General features: G+C 62.4%; 2 protein-coding genes across 2 annotated transcripts; both read left to right on the top strand.

Moving 5' to 3' along the window:
- Positions 1–1563: 1563 nt before the first annotated feature.
- Positions 1564–4172, top strand: LOC104305889 (cytochrome c oxidase subunit 6B1). The gene is made up of 5 exons (XM_054163039.1): positions 1564–1673; positions 1998–2036; positions 2893–3000; positions 3568–3668; positions 4032–4172. The coding sequence occupies exons 3-5, from the start codon at positions 2895–2897 to the stop codon at positions 4083–4085; spliced, it is 261 nt and encodes an 86-aa protein (XP_054019014.1). The 5' UTR covers positions 1564–1673; positions 1998–2036; positions 2893–2894; the 3' UTR covers positions 4086–4172.
- A 565-nt stretch (positions 4173–4737) lies between these two features.
- On the top strand, positions 4738–5796 carry LOC128897346 (uncharacterized). Its single transcript, XM_054163163.1, has one exon. It carries the CDS (start codon positions 4738–4740, stop codon positions 5794–5796), a length of 1059 nt encoding a protein of 352 aa, XP_054019138.1.
- The last annotated feature ends 9474 nt before the right edge of the window (positions 5797–15270 follow it).

Here is a 15270-nt window from a genome sequence, read left to right as displayed (position 1 = left end):
GCTATGTAGGGCTCTATATAGGCTGCATGGGGCTCTATATAGGCTCTATAGACTCATTAGGGCTAAATATGGCTTCATAGGGCTCTGTTGAGGCTCCACAGTGTTCTGCAGTGGCTCTATAAAGCCTCCTTAGGGCTTCATAGGGCTCTATAGAGGCACCATAGAACTCTACAGAGTCTGCTTTGGGCTCTATTGAGGCTCTATAGGGCTCCATAGGGCTTTACAGAGGCTGCATTTGGCTCTATAGAGGCTTCATAGGGCTCTATAGACGCTCCATAGGGCTTCATAGGGCTCTTTAGAGGCTCCATAGAATTCCACAGGGCTCTATAGAGGCTGCATGGGGCTCTATAGAGGCTCCTTAGGGCACTATGGAGGATGCATTGGGCTCTACAGTGGCTCCATAGGGGCTCAGCAGGGCTCCCTAGGGCTCCATAGGGCTCTATCAGGCTCTACAGAGTCTTCTTAGAGCACTATAGAGGCTGCTTTGGGCTCTATAGAGGATCCATAGTGCTCTATTAGGCTATGTAGAGACTCCATAGGGCTCTATGGGGCTCTTGAGAGGTTCCACAGGGCTCCATAAGGCTCTATACAGGCTCCACACATCTCTATAGGACTCTATACAGGCTCCATAGGGCTCTCTAGAGTCTCTTTCGGTGCTCCTTAGGGCTCTCTACAGGCTCAATAGGACACTACAGAGGCTCTACAGGGCTCCATAGAAGCTCTGTAGGGCTCCTTAGGGCACTTTAGAGGCTTCATAAAGGCTCTATAGTGCTCTATAAAGGCTCCATTTGGGGTCTGAGGGTATAAATGGGGATTTTGGTGGCAAAAAGTGGGAGGTTTGGGTGCAAAAGTATGCAGTTGGGGGTAAAAATGGGGGATCCAGTGGGCCCTTGGGGGTGAAAATTGGCATTCAGGGAGTCCTGGGAGGATTTGGGGGCAGAAATCAGGATCCAGGGGGTCCTTGGGGTGTCAAAATGGGGATTCAGGTGATCCTAGGGGGTGGATTTGGGGGTCAAAGTCGGGGGTTGGGGGAATTTTGGGGTAGAATTGGGGCGATTGGGGGTCCAGAGAGGGATTTGGGGGCATCAATGGGGCTCTGCGGGGTCCTTGAGGGGAGACATGAGGGTCCAAGGGATCCTGGGAGGTATTTTGGGGGCAGAAATTAGGGTACAAGGGGTCCTTGGGAGGAGAAATCGGGGTCCAGGGGGTCCCTGGGGGAAGCAATGGGGGTTCAGAGCATCCGGAGCGGGTATTTGGGGCCAGAAAAAGACATTTTGGGGCCCCCGGCCACCATTTCGAGCCCTCTCGGACCCCTGAGCAGCAGAATATGGGGTCCTAAGGGGATGTTTCGGGTGCCCCGGAGGGGTCTTTCGCCCCTCTCCGTGGCCCAGGCGGATTTTGGGGCCGTTTCGGGCCGGTTGAGGTCATTTGAAGGCGTTCCTCGCCGCTGGGAGGCGACGCTCTATCCTCCACCGCGCTCCTCTCTATGGTCGCCCAGGGTCCTCCCCGCGGCCTTTTATTCCCCGCCCCCCACGGCCGGCACGGACCAATCGTTGGGCTCGGGGGTGAGGGGTTGCGTCAGTTCCGCTGACGCGCGGCCACTTCCGCAGCGCCTCCTTGGTTCCGGCGGCGGCCGCCCTGAAAGTGACTTTGAGCGGTGTCGGTGGCGCCGGGTACGGGGCTCTGAGGGCTTACTGGGTAGACTGGGAGGGGCACTGGGAGGCACTGGGAGAACTGGGAGAGGGAGCAGGGGGGACTGGGAGGGTACGGGAAGCACTGGGAGGGCTCTGAGGGCTTACTGGGAAGACTGGGGAGGGGCAGTGGCAACTAGGGGGAGTGGGAGGGGCTACTGGGAGCACTGGGAGGGGGAAGTGGGGGGACTGGGAGGGCAGGGGAAGGGGGTGCGGGGAACTGAGAGCCCCTGGAAGGCATCCAGAGTTCTGCTCTCTATTAACTGCCCTTGATTAATTAACTGCCTGCTAATTATCACTGGTCAGTGCTTGATTAGCTGCCTGCAGGCTCCTGAATCATCTCAGGTGAGTTACTAAAGTCCTCTATTAATTGCTTGATCAATCAACTTAATTATTTCTTGGCTAATTGTTTTGCCAATTAATTGCACTTTTTAATTACCCCTAACATTAATTACTATCTTTGTTGATTGTTTACTTGGTTAATTGCTTTGTTGGCTGCTTAATTGGGTTGTTGATTGGTTTATTTTCCCTTTGGTTTATGTTTCCTTTATTCTTTGCTTCGTTAATTCTTTGTTTCCCTAATTTCTGGATTTAGTAATTAGCTTTATTAGCTTAATTACTGGCCTCATTAATGGGCTCACTGATAATCATCTCCTTATTTCCTATGCTAATTAATAGCCCCATTAATTCCTTATCTTCCTCTTTGCTTCATCAATGACCACCAGGAGCTCATTAATGACCTTTTAGGCCACCTATTTATTAACCTGGGGGGGCAATTATCTCCTTAATGATCTCCTTAATTACCTCCCCTCACTAATTAATCCCTTAACTGCCTCCCTAATTAACCCCTTCCAACCCTCCTCTTGCCTCCTCCCTTCCTTCCACCTCTAATTTCCCCTTGGAGCTCCTAATTTCCCCCTCAAGATAATTAAGACCTTATTCATGACCTCTTTAGCCACCTGTTGATTAACCTTGATGGCTTTAAGCTCATTAATCCCCTCCTTAATTACCTCCCCTCACTAATTAACCCTTTCTTCCCCCTTTCCACCTTGGATTCGCTTCCTTCCCCCTGTCCTCCGAAGGCTAATTAAGGACCCCTCTGGGGGGGACTTTAAGTAACCCAAAAGGGGGAGGCTGAGGAGGGGCATTAATTAAGCAGCCCCTGGGGCTAATTAGTGGGCTAATTAAGTGGTTAATTAAGCCATGGCAGAGGACATCAACACCAAGCTGGCCAGGTACAAGACAGCTCCATTCGACAGTCGCTTCCCCAACCAGAACCAGACCAGGAACTGCTGGCAGAACTACCTGGGTAGGGGCTGGGACTGGGAGGGGATTTGAGGGGGGTGGGAGGGGATTAGGGGGGGCTGGGAAGCGGCTGGGAGAGGATTTGGGGGGGCTGGGAAGGGGCTGGGAGGGGATTGAGGGGGCTGGGAGGGGATTGAGGGGGCTGGGAGGGGATTGAGGGGGGGCTGGGAAGCGGCTGGGAGGGGATTTGGGGGGGCTGGGAGGGGATTGAGGGGGCTGGGAGGGGATTAGTGGGGGCTGGGAGGGCACTGGGCCCATACTGGTCCATGCTGGTCCCCCTTGGGGTCCCTTTGGAGCCTTCCAGAGTCTCTGAGGGGCCTTGGGAGGGTTCCTTGGGGTCTCTATGGCTCCTGTGATTCCCTGTGGGTCCTTATGGGTCTTTGCTGGTCCCTGTGGGCCCCTATGGGGCTCTAGGCTCCCTGGGGGTCCCTGTGGGTCCCTGTGGGCCCCTATGGGGCTCTAGGCTCCCTGGGGGTCCCTCTTGGTCCCTGGGGGTCCGTTTGTTTCCAGCGCCCTGGCCTGGTTCGGGCTGCTCCGTGCTTGCCCTTACTGGTCCCTGTGGTCCCTGCAGACTTCCACCGGTGCCAGAAGGCTCTGGCAGCCAAGGGAGCAGAGCCAGGCCCCTGCCAGTGGTACTACAGAGTCTACAAATCCCTCTGCCCAACCTCCTGGGTGAGCTGGCGACCCCTTGGTGCCCCCCAACTCCCTCCCATCCCTCATACTGGTGCCACCAACCTCTGGTGCCACCCTGTGCCCCTCTTGATGCCCTCAACCAACTCTCTGGTGCTTTTCACCCCTTGTGGTGCCCCCAACCCCCTCTCCTGCCACCCTGTGCCCCCCACGATGCCACTCACCCCATCTCATGCCCCCCATCCCCTCTGGTGCCCCTCTTGATGCCCCCCATCATGCCCCTATATCGCCCCATATGCTGTCACCCTCTGCCCCCCACACCCTCTGGTGCCATCCATTGCCCCTCTTGATGCCCCCTCCCCCTATGGTGCTCCCTCTGATGCCGGCCTGTGCCCCTCCCCCCAGGTGACCACGTGGGACGAGGCCAGGGCCGAGGGCACCTTCCCTGGCAAGATCTGAGCGGGAAGAAGACCTCCAGGGAGTGTGGGGGGGAGGGGCAGAGAGCTGGCAGTGCCTGGGGGGGGCTGGGGATGGCCCCCCGAGGGTGGGCACAAAGTTGGCACCAAGGCAGCTCCTGAGTAATAAACATTGACTGCAAGTGAGCCTGAGAGGAGAGGGGCTGGGGGGCTGGGGGGGCTGCATGAGCAAAGAGAGCTCTCATTTGCATATTAATTAGCAACAGATTTTATTACAGGCTAATTAACACCTCATTAGCATAGGATTCCCTTCATTTGCATATCAATAAGCCACACATCCCCCCCCCCAGCCCCTGCTCTTTCATTGGTCAGGGCTCTGCCCACTCACTCTTCAGGGGCTCCGCCCCCGCCTCGGCTCCAGCCAATGGGAGTGGAGGCCTGGGGTGAGGCTCAGCCAATGCTTGGGTGGCTTGGGTCCAGCGCTGCAGCCAATGGGAGAAGGGGATGCCGCCAGGGGGCGGGGCCAGAGCCAGGGCCTGCTGGGCTGGCTGCTCCCACCTATCAGAGGCCACTGTGTCAGGCAGGGGGTGTGGCCTCTTAAAGCCACTCCCACCGGCCTGCAGTGGGGGTATGGGAGGGTCCCAGGAGGGTTTTGGGGTCCCCCCAAGGGGTCCCAGGGATCCCCAAAGGGGCCCATGGGGGATTTGGGGTCCCCACAGGGTCCCAGAAGCTCCTTTGGGGGGGCCCCAATTAAGTCACCCGCTCCCCCCTTCCCCCCCACCTCACCATTGGCTGAGGAGGTCCTGGAGGTGTGGCCAGGCCTGGAGGTGGGCCTGGATGCGGGCAGCGACCAATCGGAGGCGAGGGAGGAAGTCGGGGGTGGGGCTGAGGCCTCCAGCAGCCGATCCTGGGCCGGAGGGAGAGGGTCAGGAGGAGAGCAGTTCCAGCCCTGCCCCTCCCCACAGCCCTCGGCCAATCAGAGGCAGACTCACTCTCAGGTGGGAGGTGCCCGGCTGGCTCCAGCCCCACCCCTGCTGGTTTTGGCCCCGCCCCCAGCAGCAGCCTATGGCGAAGGGCCAGGACCTGGCGCAGGGCCCCCTGCTGGCTCTGGGGGGAACAGCAGTGCCCGGGGAGGGCTCCCAGTAAATCCCAGTCCCTCTCTGTATGCACCAGTAGCTCCCAGTGCCCCCCAGACCCCCTCCCAGTACCCACCATTAGCTCCCAGTGCCCCCCAGATCCCCTCCCAGTACCTACCATTAGCTCCCAGTGCCCCCCAGATCCCCTCCCAGTACCCACCATTAGCTCCCAGTGCCCCCCAGATCCCCTCCCAGTACCCACCATTAGCTCCCAGTGCCCCCCAGATCCCCTCCCAGTACCCACCATTAGCTCCCAGTGCCCCCAAGACCCCCTCCCAGTACCCACCATTAGCTCCCAGTGCCCCCCAGACCCCCTCCCAGTACCCACCATTAGCTCCCAGTGCCCCCCACGCCCCCTCTCAGTGCTTCCCAGTAGCTCCCAGTGCCCCCCAGATCCACTCCCAGTACCCACCATTAGCTCCCAGTGCCCCCCAGATCCACTCCCAGTACCCACCATTAGCTCCCAGTGCCCCCCAGACCCCCTCCCAGTACCCACCATTAGCTCCCAGTGCCCCCCAGACCCCCTCCCAGTACCCACCATTAGCTCCCAGTGCCCCCCACGCCCCCTCTCAGTGCTTCCCAGTAGCTCCCCGTGCCCCCCAGACCCCCTCCCAGTAGCTGCCAGTGCTCCCCAGACCCCCTCCCAGTCCATCCCAGTGCCCCCTCTCAGTACCCCCCAGTCCTCTTCCCACCTTCTGGGCCACCCCCAGGACGTGGCTGACCAGCAGCAGAGGGTCAGGGTTGGGGCTAAAGGAAAAGGGGGAGGAGTCAGTGTGAGGCCATGACCCCTCCCCTTCCCCTCTGTCCCTAACTCACCCCTGGGAGGACTCTCCCAGAGCTCCCAGTGCTCCCAGTTGCCCCAGGGCTTGCTGGAGCCTTTCTGCCTCCTCTGTCAGCCCGGGGGGTGCTCGGCCTGAGGCCCTGACCTAGGGAAAGAGAGGCTGAGAGTGGACTGAAAGTCGCTGGGAAGGGACTGGGAAAGACTGGGTGGGGTCTGGGAGGGGGTTGGGAGGAGCTGGGGAGGGGTTGGGAGGGGATTGGGGGGCAGCTGAGAGGAGGTCCTGGCAGTGTCACTGCAAACCTTCTCCTGCAGGGGTCGCAGCTCAGCCTTCAGCCTCCTCGTGGCTCCCCCTAGCGCCTGCAGCTGGCAGCGGCGCCGTTCCTGCCCGGGGCCGGGGGGAGACCCTCCAATGAACCTCCCTGACCCCCCCTGGACCTCCAAACCCTTCCCTGGGCCCCCTCCAAATTCCACACCCCCCCCCCCCCCGCCCATGACTGCCCCAAACTCCCCTGGGACCCAGCAAATGGTCCCCAAGTGCACCCCCCCATGACCCCCAAATCCCTCCCTGGGACCCCCACTGACCCCCCAGACTCACCACTGCCACCCCTCAGCCCCCAAAATCCCCCCCCAGGACCCCACCCCCTTCCCCCCCCCCCCCCCCCCAAGACCCTCCAGATCCCCCAAATCCCCTTCTGGTACCCCCCAAATGCCCTCCCCCCCCCGGCCCCAAACCCCGCAGGCCTCCCCCAGCCCCTCACCAGCTTTCTCCTGTGCTGATGCAGCCTCTGCCCGAGCTCCCCCAGGGGAGGGTGGGATTTGGGGGGTCCCCCCTCGGCTTTGGGACCCCCCCTCAGCTCCTGGACCTCCCTGGCCAGAGCCCTCCTGGCCCCTTCCAGCCCTGCAGCCTCCAGAGCAAGCCTGGGGGGGGAGGGGTTGGTCCCAAAAAAGGGTCCCAAGAGTCATTTGGGGAGGGGCTGGGGGGTCCTAGGGGGGATTTGAGAGAGGTCTGGAAAGGTTTTGGGGTTCCAGGAGCCATGTGGGGGGGACTGGGGGGTCCCAGACCCCATTGGGGGGGGTGTCTGCATGGGGGTTGGGGGTTTCCAAGGTTTCCCAGCAGGGGTCTGGGGGTCCCAGGCTCCATGTGGGGGGGCTGGGGTGGGGTGTTTGGGGGTCCCCAAGGAATCCCAGCAGGGGTTTGGGGATCTCAGGCCCCATATGGGGGGCCCTGGAAGGGGGGGGGGGTTGGGGGTCCCAGAGGGGATTGGGTCTGGGGGCTTCCCTTACCTGGCTGCCTGCAGGGTGTTGGAGTCCCCATCCCCCAACAGCTGCTTTAGGGCAGGGCATGGGGGGGGCTGAGGGGGGACTTGGCCCCAGAGCCCCCCCACAACCCCCCAACATTCCTGTGGGGGTAGGGGGTCCCCAAAATCAGGATGGAGACCTTGGGACCCCCTCCAAGTCTCCTGGACCACCCCAAGCCCCCCCCCCCCCCCTCCCCGGGATCCCCAAAACCCCCTCTGGGAGCCCCCCAAGCCCCCCTGGGACCCCCTCAGGCCCCCCCAGGACCTCCCCAAAAACTCTCCCTAGGACCCAATGGAATCCCCTCCCCTAAGCCCCCCTTGGACACCCCCCCCTTACCTGCAGCATGCTTCTCACAGTGGGCGGAGCCTCAGGCGCAGGGGCGGAGCCGAGGCCAAGCCACTCCTCCCTGTGGGCCACACCCCCAGTCAAAGCCACACCCCTCCACTTTTAACCCCACCCCTAGCAGGGCCTAACTTGCCTTAGCCACACCCCACAGGGCTCCACCCCCTGCACCGGCCGCACCCCAGGCAGTGGTCGCTTGCCATTGGCTGCCCCCTGCTGGCTCTGCCTTTCCATTGGCTGCACTCTGGGAATTCTTCCTTCTCAATGGCTGCACCCCATGGCTTCTGCCTCCTAATTGGCTGCCCCTCCCCACCCCCCAAGCTCTGCCTTTTAACTGGCTATGCTTTGCAAATTCTGTCTCCTGATTGGCTACACGCCGTAGGTTCTGCTTTCTCATTGGTTGCATCCTACAGGGTCTGCTTCCTGATTGGGTGCCTCTCTGAGATCCTCCCTAGCCATTGGCCAAAGCCCTGGAGGCCCTGCTCCTTGATTGGCTGCAGTCCCGAGGCTCCACCTCTTCACCAGCCACATCTCAGGAAGCTGTCTTCCCATTGGCCCCACTGCCTCAAGCTCTGCCCTGTCATTGGCTGCATCTTGTGCAGCCTTACCCCCATCCTCTCAAGCCTTGCCCTTATTAGTCAGCTCTCCTCAGGCCCTGCTCTTTTATTGGCCATATGTTCTCTAGCTTTACTCTCATTGGCTGCGCTCCATCAACTGCTTCCTTCTCATTGGCTACACTTTCTCAGCCCTGCCTCCTTATTGGCCACCAACTCTCAAGCCCTAATTTTTCCCTCAACCCTACCCCCAGAGCCCCACCCCCCTTAAGCCCCATCACAGCCACACCCCATGAATCCCCACCCCCCAACCACACCCCCTTGAGGCCCTGCCCCCCCTCACTCACTGGCTGCTCTCCTCAGCCAATCGCTTCAGGGCCCAGAGCACTGCCCCCGGGGCGTGGCGGCTCAGCACCTCCTGGGCTCCAGGAAGGGACACCAGTAAGGACTAAGCAGCTCCCAGTCCTCCCCAGTCCCCTCCCAGTCCCAGCCCTTGCCCACTGCCCTCCCAGGCCCTCACCTCTGCTCTCCTTATCCAGCGATGATTGGCTGCTTCCATCAGCTGCTGCGTCCTGATAGGGTGACTGACAAGCTCAGTCCCTCTCACCCAGCCAGCCAATCCCTGGCCAACAACAGCAGCTGATTGGCTGCCCCAGGGGGTGATTGATAGGTGGGGGGCGGAGCTTACTCTGCTAGGGGGCGGGGCTCCAGCAGCTCCTCCAATGCCTGTGCTCGGATCCTACAGGCTGCTCGGACCTCTCTCTGTCAGTGGGTTGTGAAGCAGCCAATCACAGCCCACCTCCTAGCCACACCCACCCCTCCCCTTTAAGCCCTGCCCCTTCCTACCAGCACTTCCGGCTCCAGCCCTAAGTCAATGGCAAAGGCCACACCCAGCCCTGCCTCTTCTGGCCTGTGGGAGCAGAGCATTATGGGAGAGACCCCCCCTGCCCCGTAAGTCCCACCCCTTTCCAGGAAACCCCACCCCCTCCCCTGGAAACCACACCCCTACCCTACAAGACCCACCCCCTCTCAAGGCCCCACCCCTTTTCAGCTAGCTCCACTCCACAGGCTCAGCCCTGGGCCTGTCAGGAGCCACCTCTCGGGAAAGCCACGCCCTCCTCCTCCCTTTCCCATCCCCTCCCTCCCCTCCCAACCAATCACAGTCCTCAAACTGTGCCAAAGAAGCCCCGCCCCCCCAAACCCCATTGAGTCCCCTCCATCCCTCCCACCCTCCCCCCGAGCCCTGACCTATCAGGGGGCAGCAGTAGGCGCCGCCCTTCCTGCAGCAGCTCCCTGATTCGCACGGCCTCTGCCCCCAGCTGCCGAAGCTCCGCCCCTCGCCGAAGCTCCGCCCCTCGCCGGGCAAGCCCCGCCTCCAGCTGTGCCTCTGAAGGTATGTGGGGGTGGACCCAAGGGGAAAAGGGGGTGGGGCCAGGCCCTGACCCTAGAGATGTCTCCTTTTCCCTGCCCTGCCTGTGGTAGCTCCACCCCCTCCTCAGAGCCACACCCTCACTAGCTCCACCCCTTCAGTGGCCACATCCCCTGCAAACCCCACCCTTTCTGTAGCACCACCCCTGCAAAGCCCCTTAAGCCCCACCCCTTTCCCACCCTTATGCCATAGGAGCTCCACCCCCTTTAACCACTCCTTTTTGGGCCCCACCCCCTCCCCTAGCCCTGCCCCCTTCGAGCCACACCCCTCCCCAACCAATCACACCTCCTCCCTGGGCCCTTTGGCCCCACCCAGCCCCTCCTTAGCCCCACCCCTGGGGCTACAGCCCCTTCCCAAGGCCCTCATCCTGCTCACCAATCGCCAGCGCCGCCTCCACGGCCCCGCCCACGGCCCCGCCCCCTGCCTGCAGCTCCAACTGCAGCTGGGACAGCGCCCCCTTAAGCTCCGCCCCTCCAGCCTTGGTCTCCTCGCCCTGGGCCCAAGAGACCATTAAAGCAAAGGCACGGGGGGAGGGGGAGGGGGGGAGGGAGGAAGGGGGAGGGAGGATTTGGGGAGACCTCCCCCAAGTTTCAGGCTCCCCCCAAGACCCCCAGGGTCTGCCTGAATTCTTGACATCCACCCCCTCAAAATTCCAGGAGCCCCCCTCCCCAACCCCCCCCTGTGACCCCCAGGCCCCCTGCCCAACCCCCTCAGGACCCCCCTAAAGTCCCCCACAGCCCCCCTCTAAGGCTGCCACAGTCTCCCCCCCAAACCTCAGCACCCCTCCAAACCCTCCCCACATCCTCCCCTACCATCCCAGGACCCCCTAAATCCTCCCCCTCAGACCCAGGGCCCACCCCCCAAACTTCAGGACCCCCCTAAAGACAACGCAGGGTGCCCCCCCAAAGCCCCCCAGGACCCCCCACATCCTCCCCCTCAGATCCCCAAGGTCCCCCCCAAAGCTCAGGACCCCTCCCCCCCCCCCCCAAGACACCCCCAGGAACCCCCACCCCAAAATCGGGGGGGAACATCCCCCACTTACCTCCCCCTTCTCCAGGTGCTGATACCTGAACCCCAAGTTAAGGAAGACACCCAGGAGGTGCTAGGAACCCCCCCCAAGGTTTGTGCTCCCTCCCCCTTTTGGGGTCCCCCTGAGGATACCACAGGAGGTTCCCTCGAATCTTCTTCACCGTCCTAGGGGGCACACAGAACATGCAAGTGACTTTTGGGGACCCCCAGAGGTTGTGGGGAGACCCCCAGGCAGGTTTTGGGGTCCCCACCTCACCTCGGGTGCTTCACTCGTTGGGTGATGAACTCCCAGATGGAGGCTCCAGAGCCTGAGCACAGCCTGGGGAAAGAAAGGGGACCCCAAAAATGAGGAGGGGGCATCAGGAGGACCCCCAAACCCCCCTTAAGAGACCCAAAGGGAACCCCAAGACCCCCCAGGGAACCCAAAATCTCCCTAAGAGGTCATATGGGAACTCCAAAAGCCAACCAAGGGATCCCAAAACCCCTCAAAGGGACCCTAAGGGGACCCCAAAAGCCATTAAGCTGACCCCAAAATCACCCCAAGACCCCTTAAACAGACCTCAAAACCTCCCTGGGATCCCAGAAGCCACCTAAAAGGACCCCAAGACCCCTAAGGGGAACCCGACATCCCTTAAGGGGACCCCAAATTCTCTAAGGGAACCCCAAAATCTCCCCAGAGACACCAAAAGCCACCTAAGGGGAACCCAAACCCCCAAGATCTCTTCAGGGGATCCCACAATCACCCATGGGACCCCAAAAGCCCCCCCAGGATGCTTCAATCCCACCTCTGGGAATCCCAAACTCACCGAGGACCCCTCACCCCCCACCAAGGGGACCCCAAAACCCCTTCTGTATCCCCCAAGAGCAACCCCAAGTACCCCTGAAGAGCCCCAAAAAGCCTTCCAGGACTCTCAAAACCCCATTAGGAAACCCTGAACCCACCCAGAACCCCTCACCTCCCACCAGGGGCACCCCAAAACTCCCCCAAAGCCCTCTCTGGACCCCCCAGAGAAATGCCACCCCCCCAAGGAGCCCCCCAAAGCCCTCCAGGACCCCCAAAACTCAACCAGGGGACTCCAAAGCCACTTCAGAGCACCCCAAACGCACCCAGAACCCCTCAGCCCCCACCAAGGGGACCCCAAAATCCCCTCTGGACATCCTCAGAGTAACCCACCCTGCCCAGGGAGCTCCCAAAAGCCCTCCAGGACTTCCAGAACGCCATCAAGGGACCCCAAACCCACCCAGGATCCCTCACCCCCTACCCAGGGGACCCAACCGCCCCCCCGGGCCCTCTTCACCCTGAGACCCCTGGCGGGGGGTGTCTTGGGCCCCCCGCCCCCCGTTTTCTGAGGGGGTTTTCTCCGCACCTGCGGAGGACGTTCTCGGGGGGAAGAGAGGCCGGGGGCAGCTCCATCTCCTGCCGGGCCCAGAGGCTGAGCGCCGCGGCCGCTGCCGCGGCCGCTTCCTTCTCCGGCGCCGCCGCCGCCATTAAAACTAAAGCAAATAGAGCGGGAAAGGAGAGCCGCGGGGCATGACGGGAGCGGGAGCGGCAGCGGCAGCCTATGGGGGCAGCCGCGGGGCATGACGGGAGCGGCAGCGGCAGCCTATGGGGGCAGCCGCGGGGCATGACGGGAGCGGCAGCCTATGGGGGGGAGCCGCGGGGCATGACGGGAGCGGCAGCGGCAGCCTATGGGGGGAGCCGCGGGGCATGACGGGAGTCGTAGGCCCGAACTGGGGTTGCTCAATGGGGCTATGGAAGCCGCGGGGCACCATGGGAGTCATAGGCTCACGCTAGAGAATCGCGGCCACGCCCCAGGAGGCTCTGCAGAGCATCACGGGGGATGCAGGCTCAAACTGGGGTAACCCAATGGGCCCCAGGGACTGCAAGGCATCATGGGAGCTGTAGTCCACAAGTGGGGGAGACACTTTATTGCTCCCCCTGGGGGGGTTCTGGGGACAACGCAGCCAGGAGGGATTCCACAGCCCTGTGGGGGAGGCTCCAGTTACTCCCAGACCCTCCCAGTGCCCCCCAGATCCCCTCCCAGTCCATCCCAGTACCCTCCAGTGCCCCCCAGATCCCCTCCCAGTCCATCCCAGTACCCTCCAGTGCACCCCAGATCCCCTCCCAGTCCATCCCAGTACCCTCCAGTGCCCCCCAGATCCCCTCCCAGTCCATCCCAGTACCCTCCAGTGCCCCCCAGATCCCCTCCCAGTCCATCCCAGTACCCTCCAGTGCCCCCCAGATCCCCTCCCAGTCCATCCCAGTACCCTCCAGTGCCCCCCAGATCCCCTCCCAGTCCATCCCAGTACCCTCCAGTGCCCCCCAGATCCCCTCCCAGTCCATTCCAGTACCCTCCAGTGCCCCCAAGATCCTCTCCCAGTTCATCACAGTATCCTCCAAGCTTCCCAATGTCCCCCAGATCCCTTCCTACTCCATCTCAGTGCCCCCCAGATCCCCTCCCAGTGCATCCCAGTCCCTGCCAGTCGTTACCGGAGATGTCCCTTCAGCAATCGCCGTCGGCTCTGCAGCAGCCTCAGCACTGGGTCCCCTGCTGGGTCTGTCTCATAAGTACACCCCCAGCCCCACAAGTGCCCCTCCCAGCCGCCTAAATGCTCCCACCAGACCTAGAAGTACACCCCCAGCCCCACAAGTGCGCCTCCCACCCCCATAAGTTCTGCCCCAGCCCCCTAAGTGCTTGTCTAGGCCTGTAAGTGTCCCAGCCCCATAAGTGCCTCCCCAGCCCCACAAGAGCCCCTCCCAGCCCCCTAAATGCTCCCCCCTGACCTATAAGTACCCTGTAAGTACACCCCCAGCCCCACAAGTGCCCTCTAAGTGCCCCCCCAGCCCCATACCTGCTGCCTGCCCCAAAGCATCATGGGAGGCCTCCTGCAGGGGCTTCAAAGCATCCTGAGAGTGGCAGAGCCTCGAAGGTGGCTCCTGGAGCAAGGCATCATGGCAGCTGTGCCCCTCCTGGGTCCTCTTTGGGCACACAGCATCCTGGCAGCTGCTCCTCGGGGGCTGCAAGGCACTCTGGGAGCCTCCTGAGGTCCAAGAGGACTCCTGGAGCAAGGCATCATGGGAGCTGAGCCTCTCTGGGGTCTTGCTTTGGCGCAAAGCATCCCAGGAGCTGCTCCTGGGGGGCTGCAAAGCATCCTGGGAGCTGCTCCTGGGGGGCTGCAAAGCATCCTGGGAGCTGCTCCTGGGGGGCTGCAAAGCATCCTGGGAAGGGCAGGACCTCAAAGGTGGCCTCTGGAGCAAGGCATCATGGGAGTTGTGTCCCCCTTGGGTCTTCGTTGGGCTCAACGCAACCTGGGAGTTGCTCCTGGGGGGCTGCAAGGCATCCTGGGAGCCTCCTGAGATGCAACAGGGCTCTTGGCACAAAGCATCATGGGAGCCAAAGGCTTCCCTTGGCCCATGGGGGCACAAAGCATCCCGGGAGGGGCAGGACCTCGAAGGTGGCCGCTGGAGCAAGGCATCATGGGAGATGAGCCTCTCTAGAGTCCTCCTTTGGCACAAAGCATCCTGGGAGCCGCTCCTGGGGGGCCCCAAGGCACTCTGGGAGCCTCCTGAGGTCCAAGAGGGCTCCTGGAGCAAGGCATCATGGGAGGTGTGTCCCCCTTGGGTCTTCCCTGGGCACAAAGCCTCCTGGGAGCCACCTGAGCCCCAAGGCGGCTCCTGCCGCAAAGCATCCTGGGCCCTGTGTCCCCCTTGCGTCCCCCGCGGGCACAAAGCATCCTGGGAGTCCCTCTCCTCTTCCCTCCTCCTTGGCCGCAGAGCCTGCGGGGGGGGCGGGGCCGGCTCCGCCCCCAGCCCCCTGCGCCTGAGCCGCCATTGGAGCAGGGGGTCGCCAGGGGCGGAGCTTGATGGAGCTGCAAGGGGAGGGGGAGGAAGGGTGACACAGGTCATTGGCTCTGCCTGCTTTGAGGGGCGTGGTCAAAGCTGGGCAGGGGGGTGGGGGTGTGTCTTACCTGGGCGTGGTCGAGGCTCTACCCATGGGCGTGGCCAGGCACTGAGCAGGGCCTCGCTGGGGGGGGGGGGGGGAGGGGCCTGATTGTGACCCTGCTCTCCTCCCCCCCCCGAAAGCACTTGGGGCGCTGGGGGGGCACTTGGGGAGGCCAGCTGGGGGCCCCAGGGGCAGTGAAGGGGCACTTGGAGGTCCCATGGGGGCACTTGGGGGAGGCTGGGGGGGTCTGGAGGTCACTTAGGGGGCAGTTGGGGGTCCCAGGGGTAGTCAAGGGGCAGTAAGGGGGGGTCCAGTGGGGCAATGAAGGGTCTGGGAGGGTACTTAAGGCGCCCCTGAGGGTCTGGGGAGTACTTGGGGGGCACTTGGGAGCACTTATGGGGCACTAGGGAGAGTCTGGAGATCACTTAGGGGGCAGTTAGGGGTGTGGGGGATACTTGGGGAGCACTTGGGGGTCCGGGGCGGTACTTGGCCGTCCCCTGGGGGCACCTAGTGGGCACCGGGGGGCTGTCTGCACGACACTTAGGGGGCGGTCGAGGGTCCCAGGGGTCGTCAGGAGGCAGTTGGAGGGGGCGCAGCTGGGGGTCTCCCCTACCTTCTCCGCAGCAGCCTCGCAGTCCTCTCCTCCAGGCCGAGCTCCTGCATGACGTCACCGGCCGCAGTGTGACGTCACTACCCGCCCCCCTTTTCCCTCCG

Source organism: Dryobates pubescens, chromosome 7 (assembly GCF_014839835.1).
Source record: "Dryobates pubescens isolate bDryPub1 chromosome 7, bDryPub1.pri, whole genome shotgun sequence".
NCBI classification, from domain to species: domain Eukaryota; kingdom Metazoa; phylum Chordata; class Aves; order Piciformes; family Picidae; genus Dryobates; species Dryobates pubescens.
The sequence above is the reverse complement of the archived record's forward strand: the minus strand, read 5'-3'. Positions and strand labels throughout refer to the sequence as shown.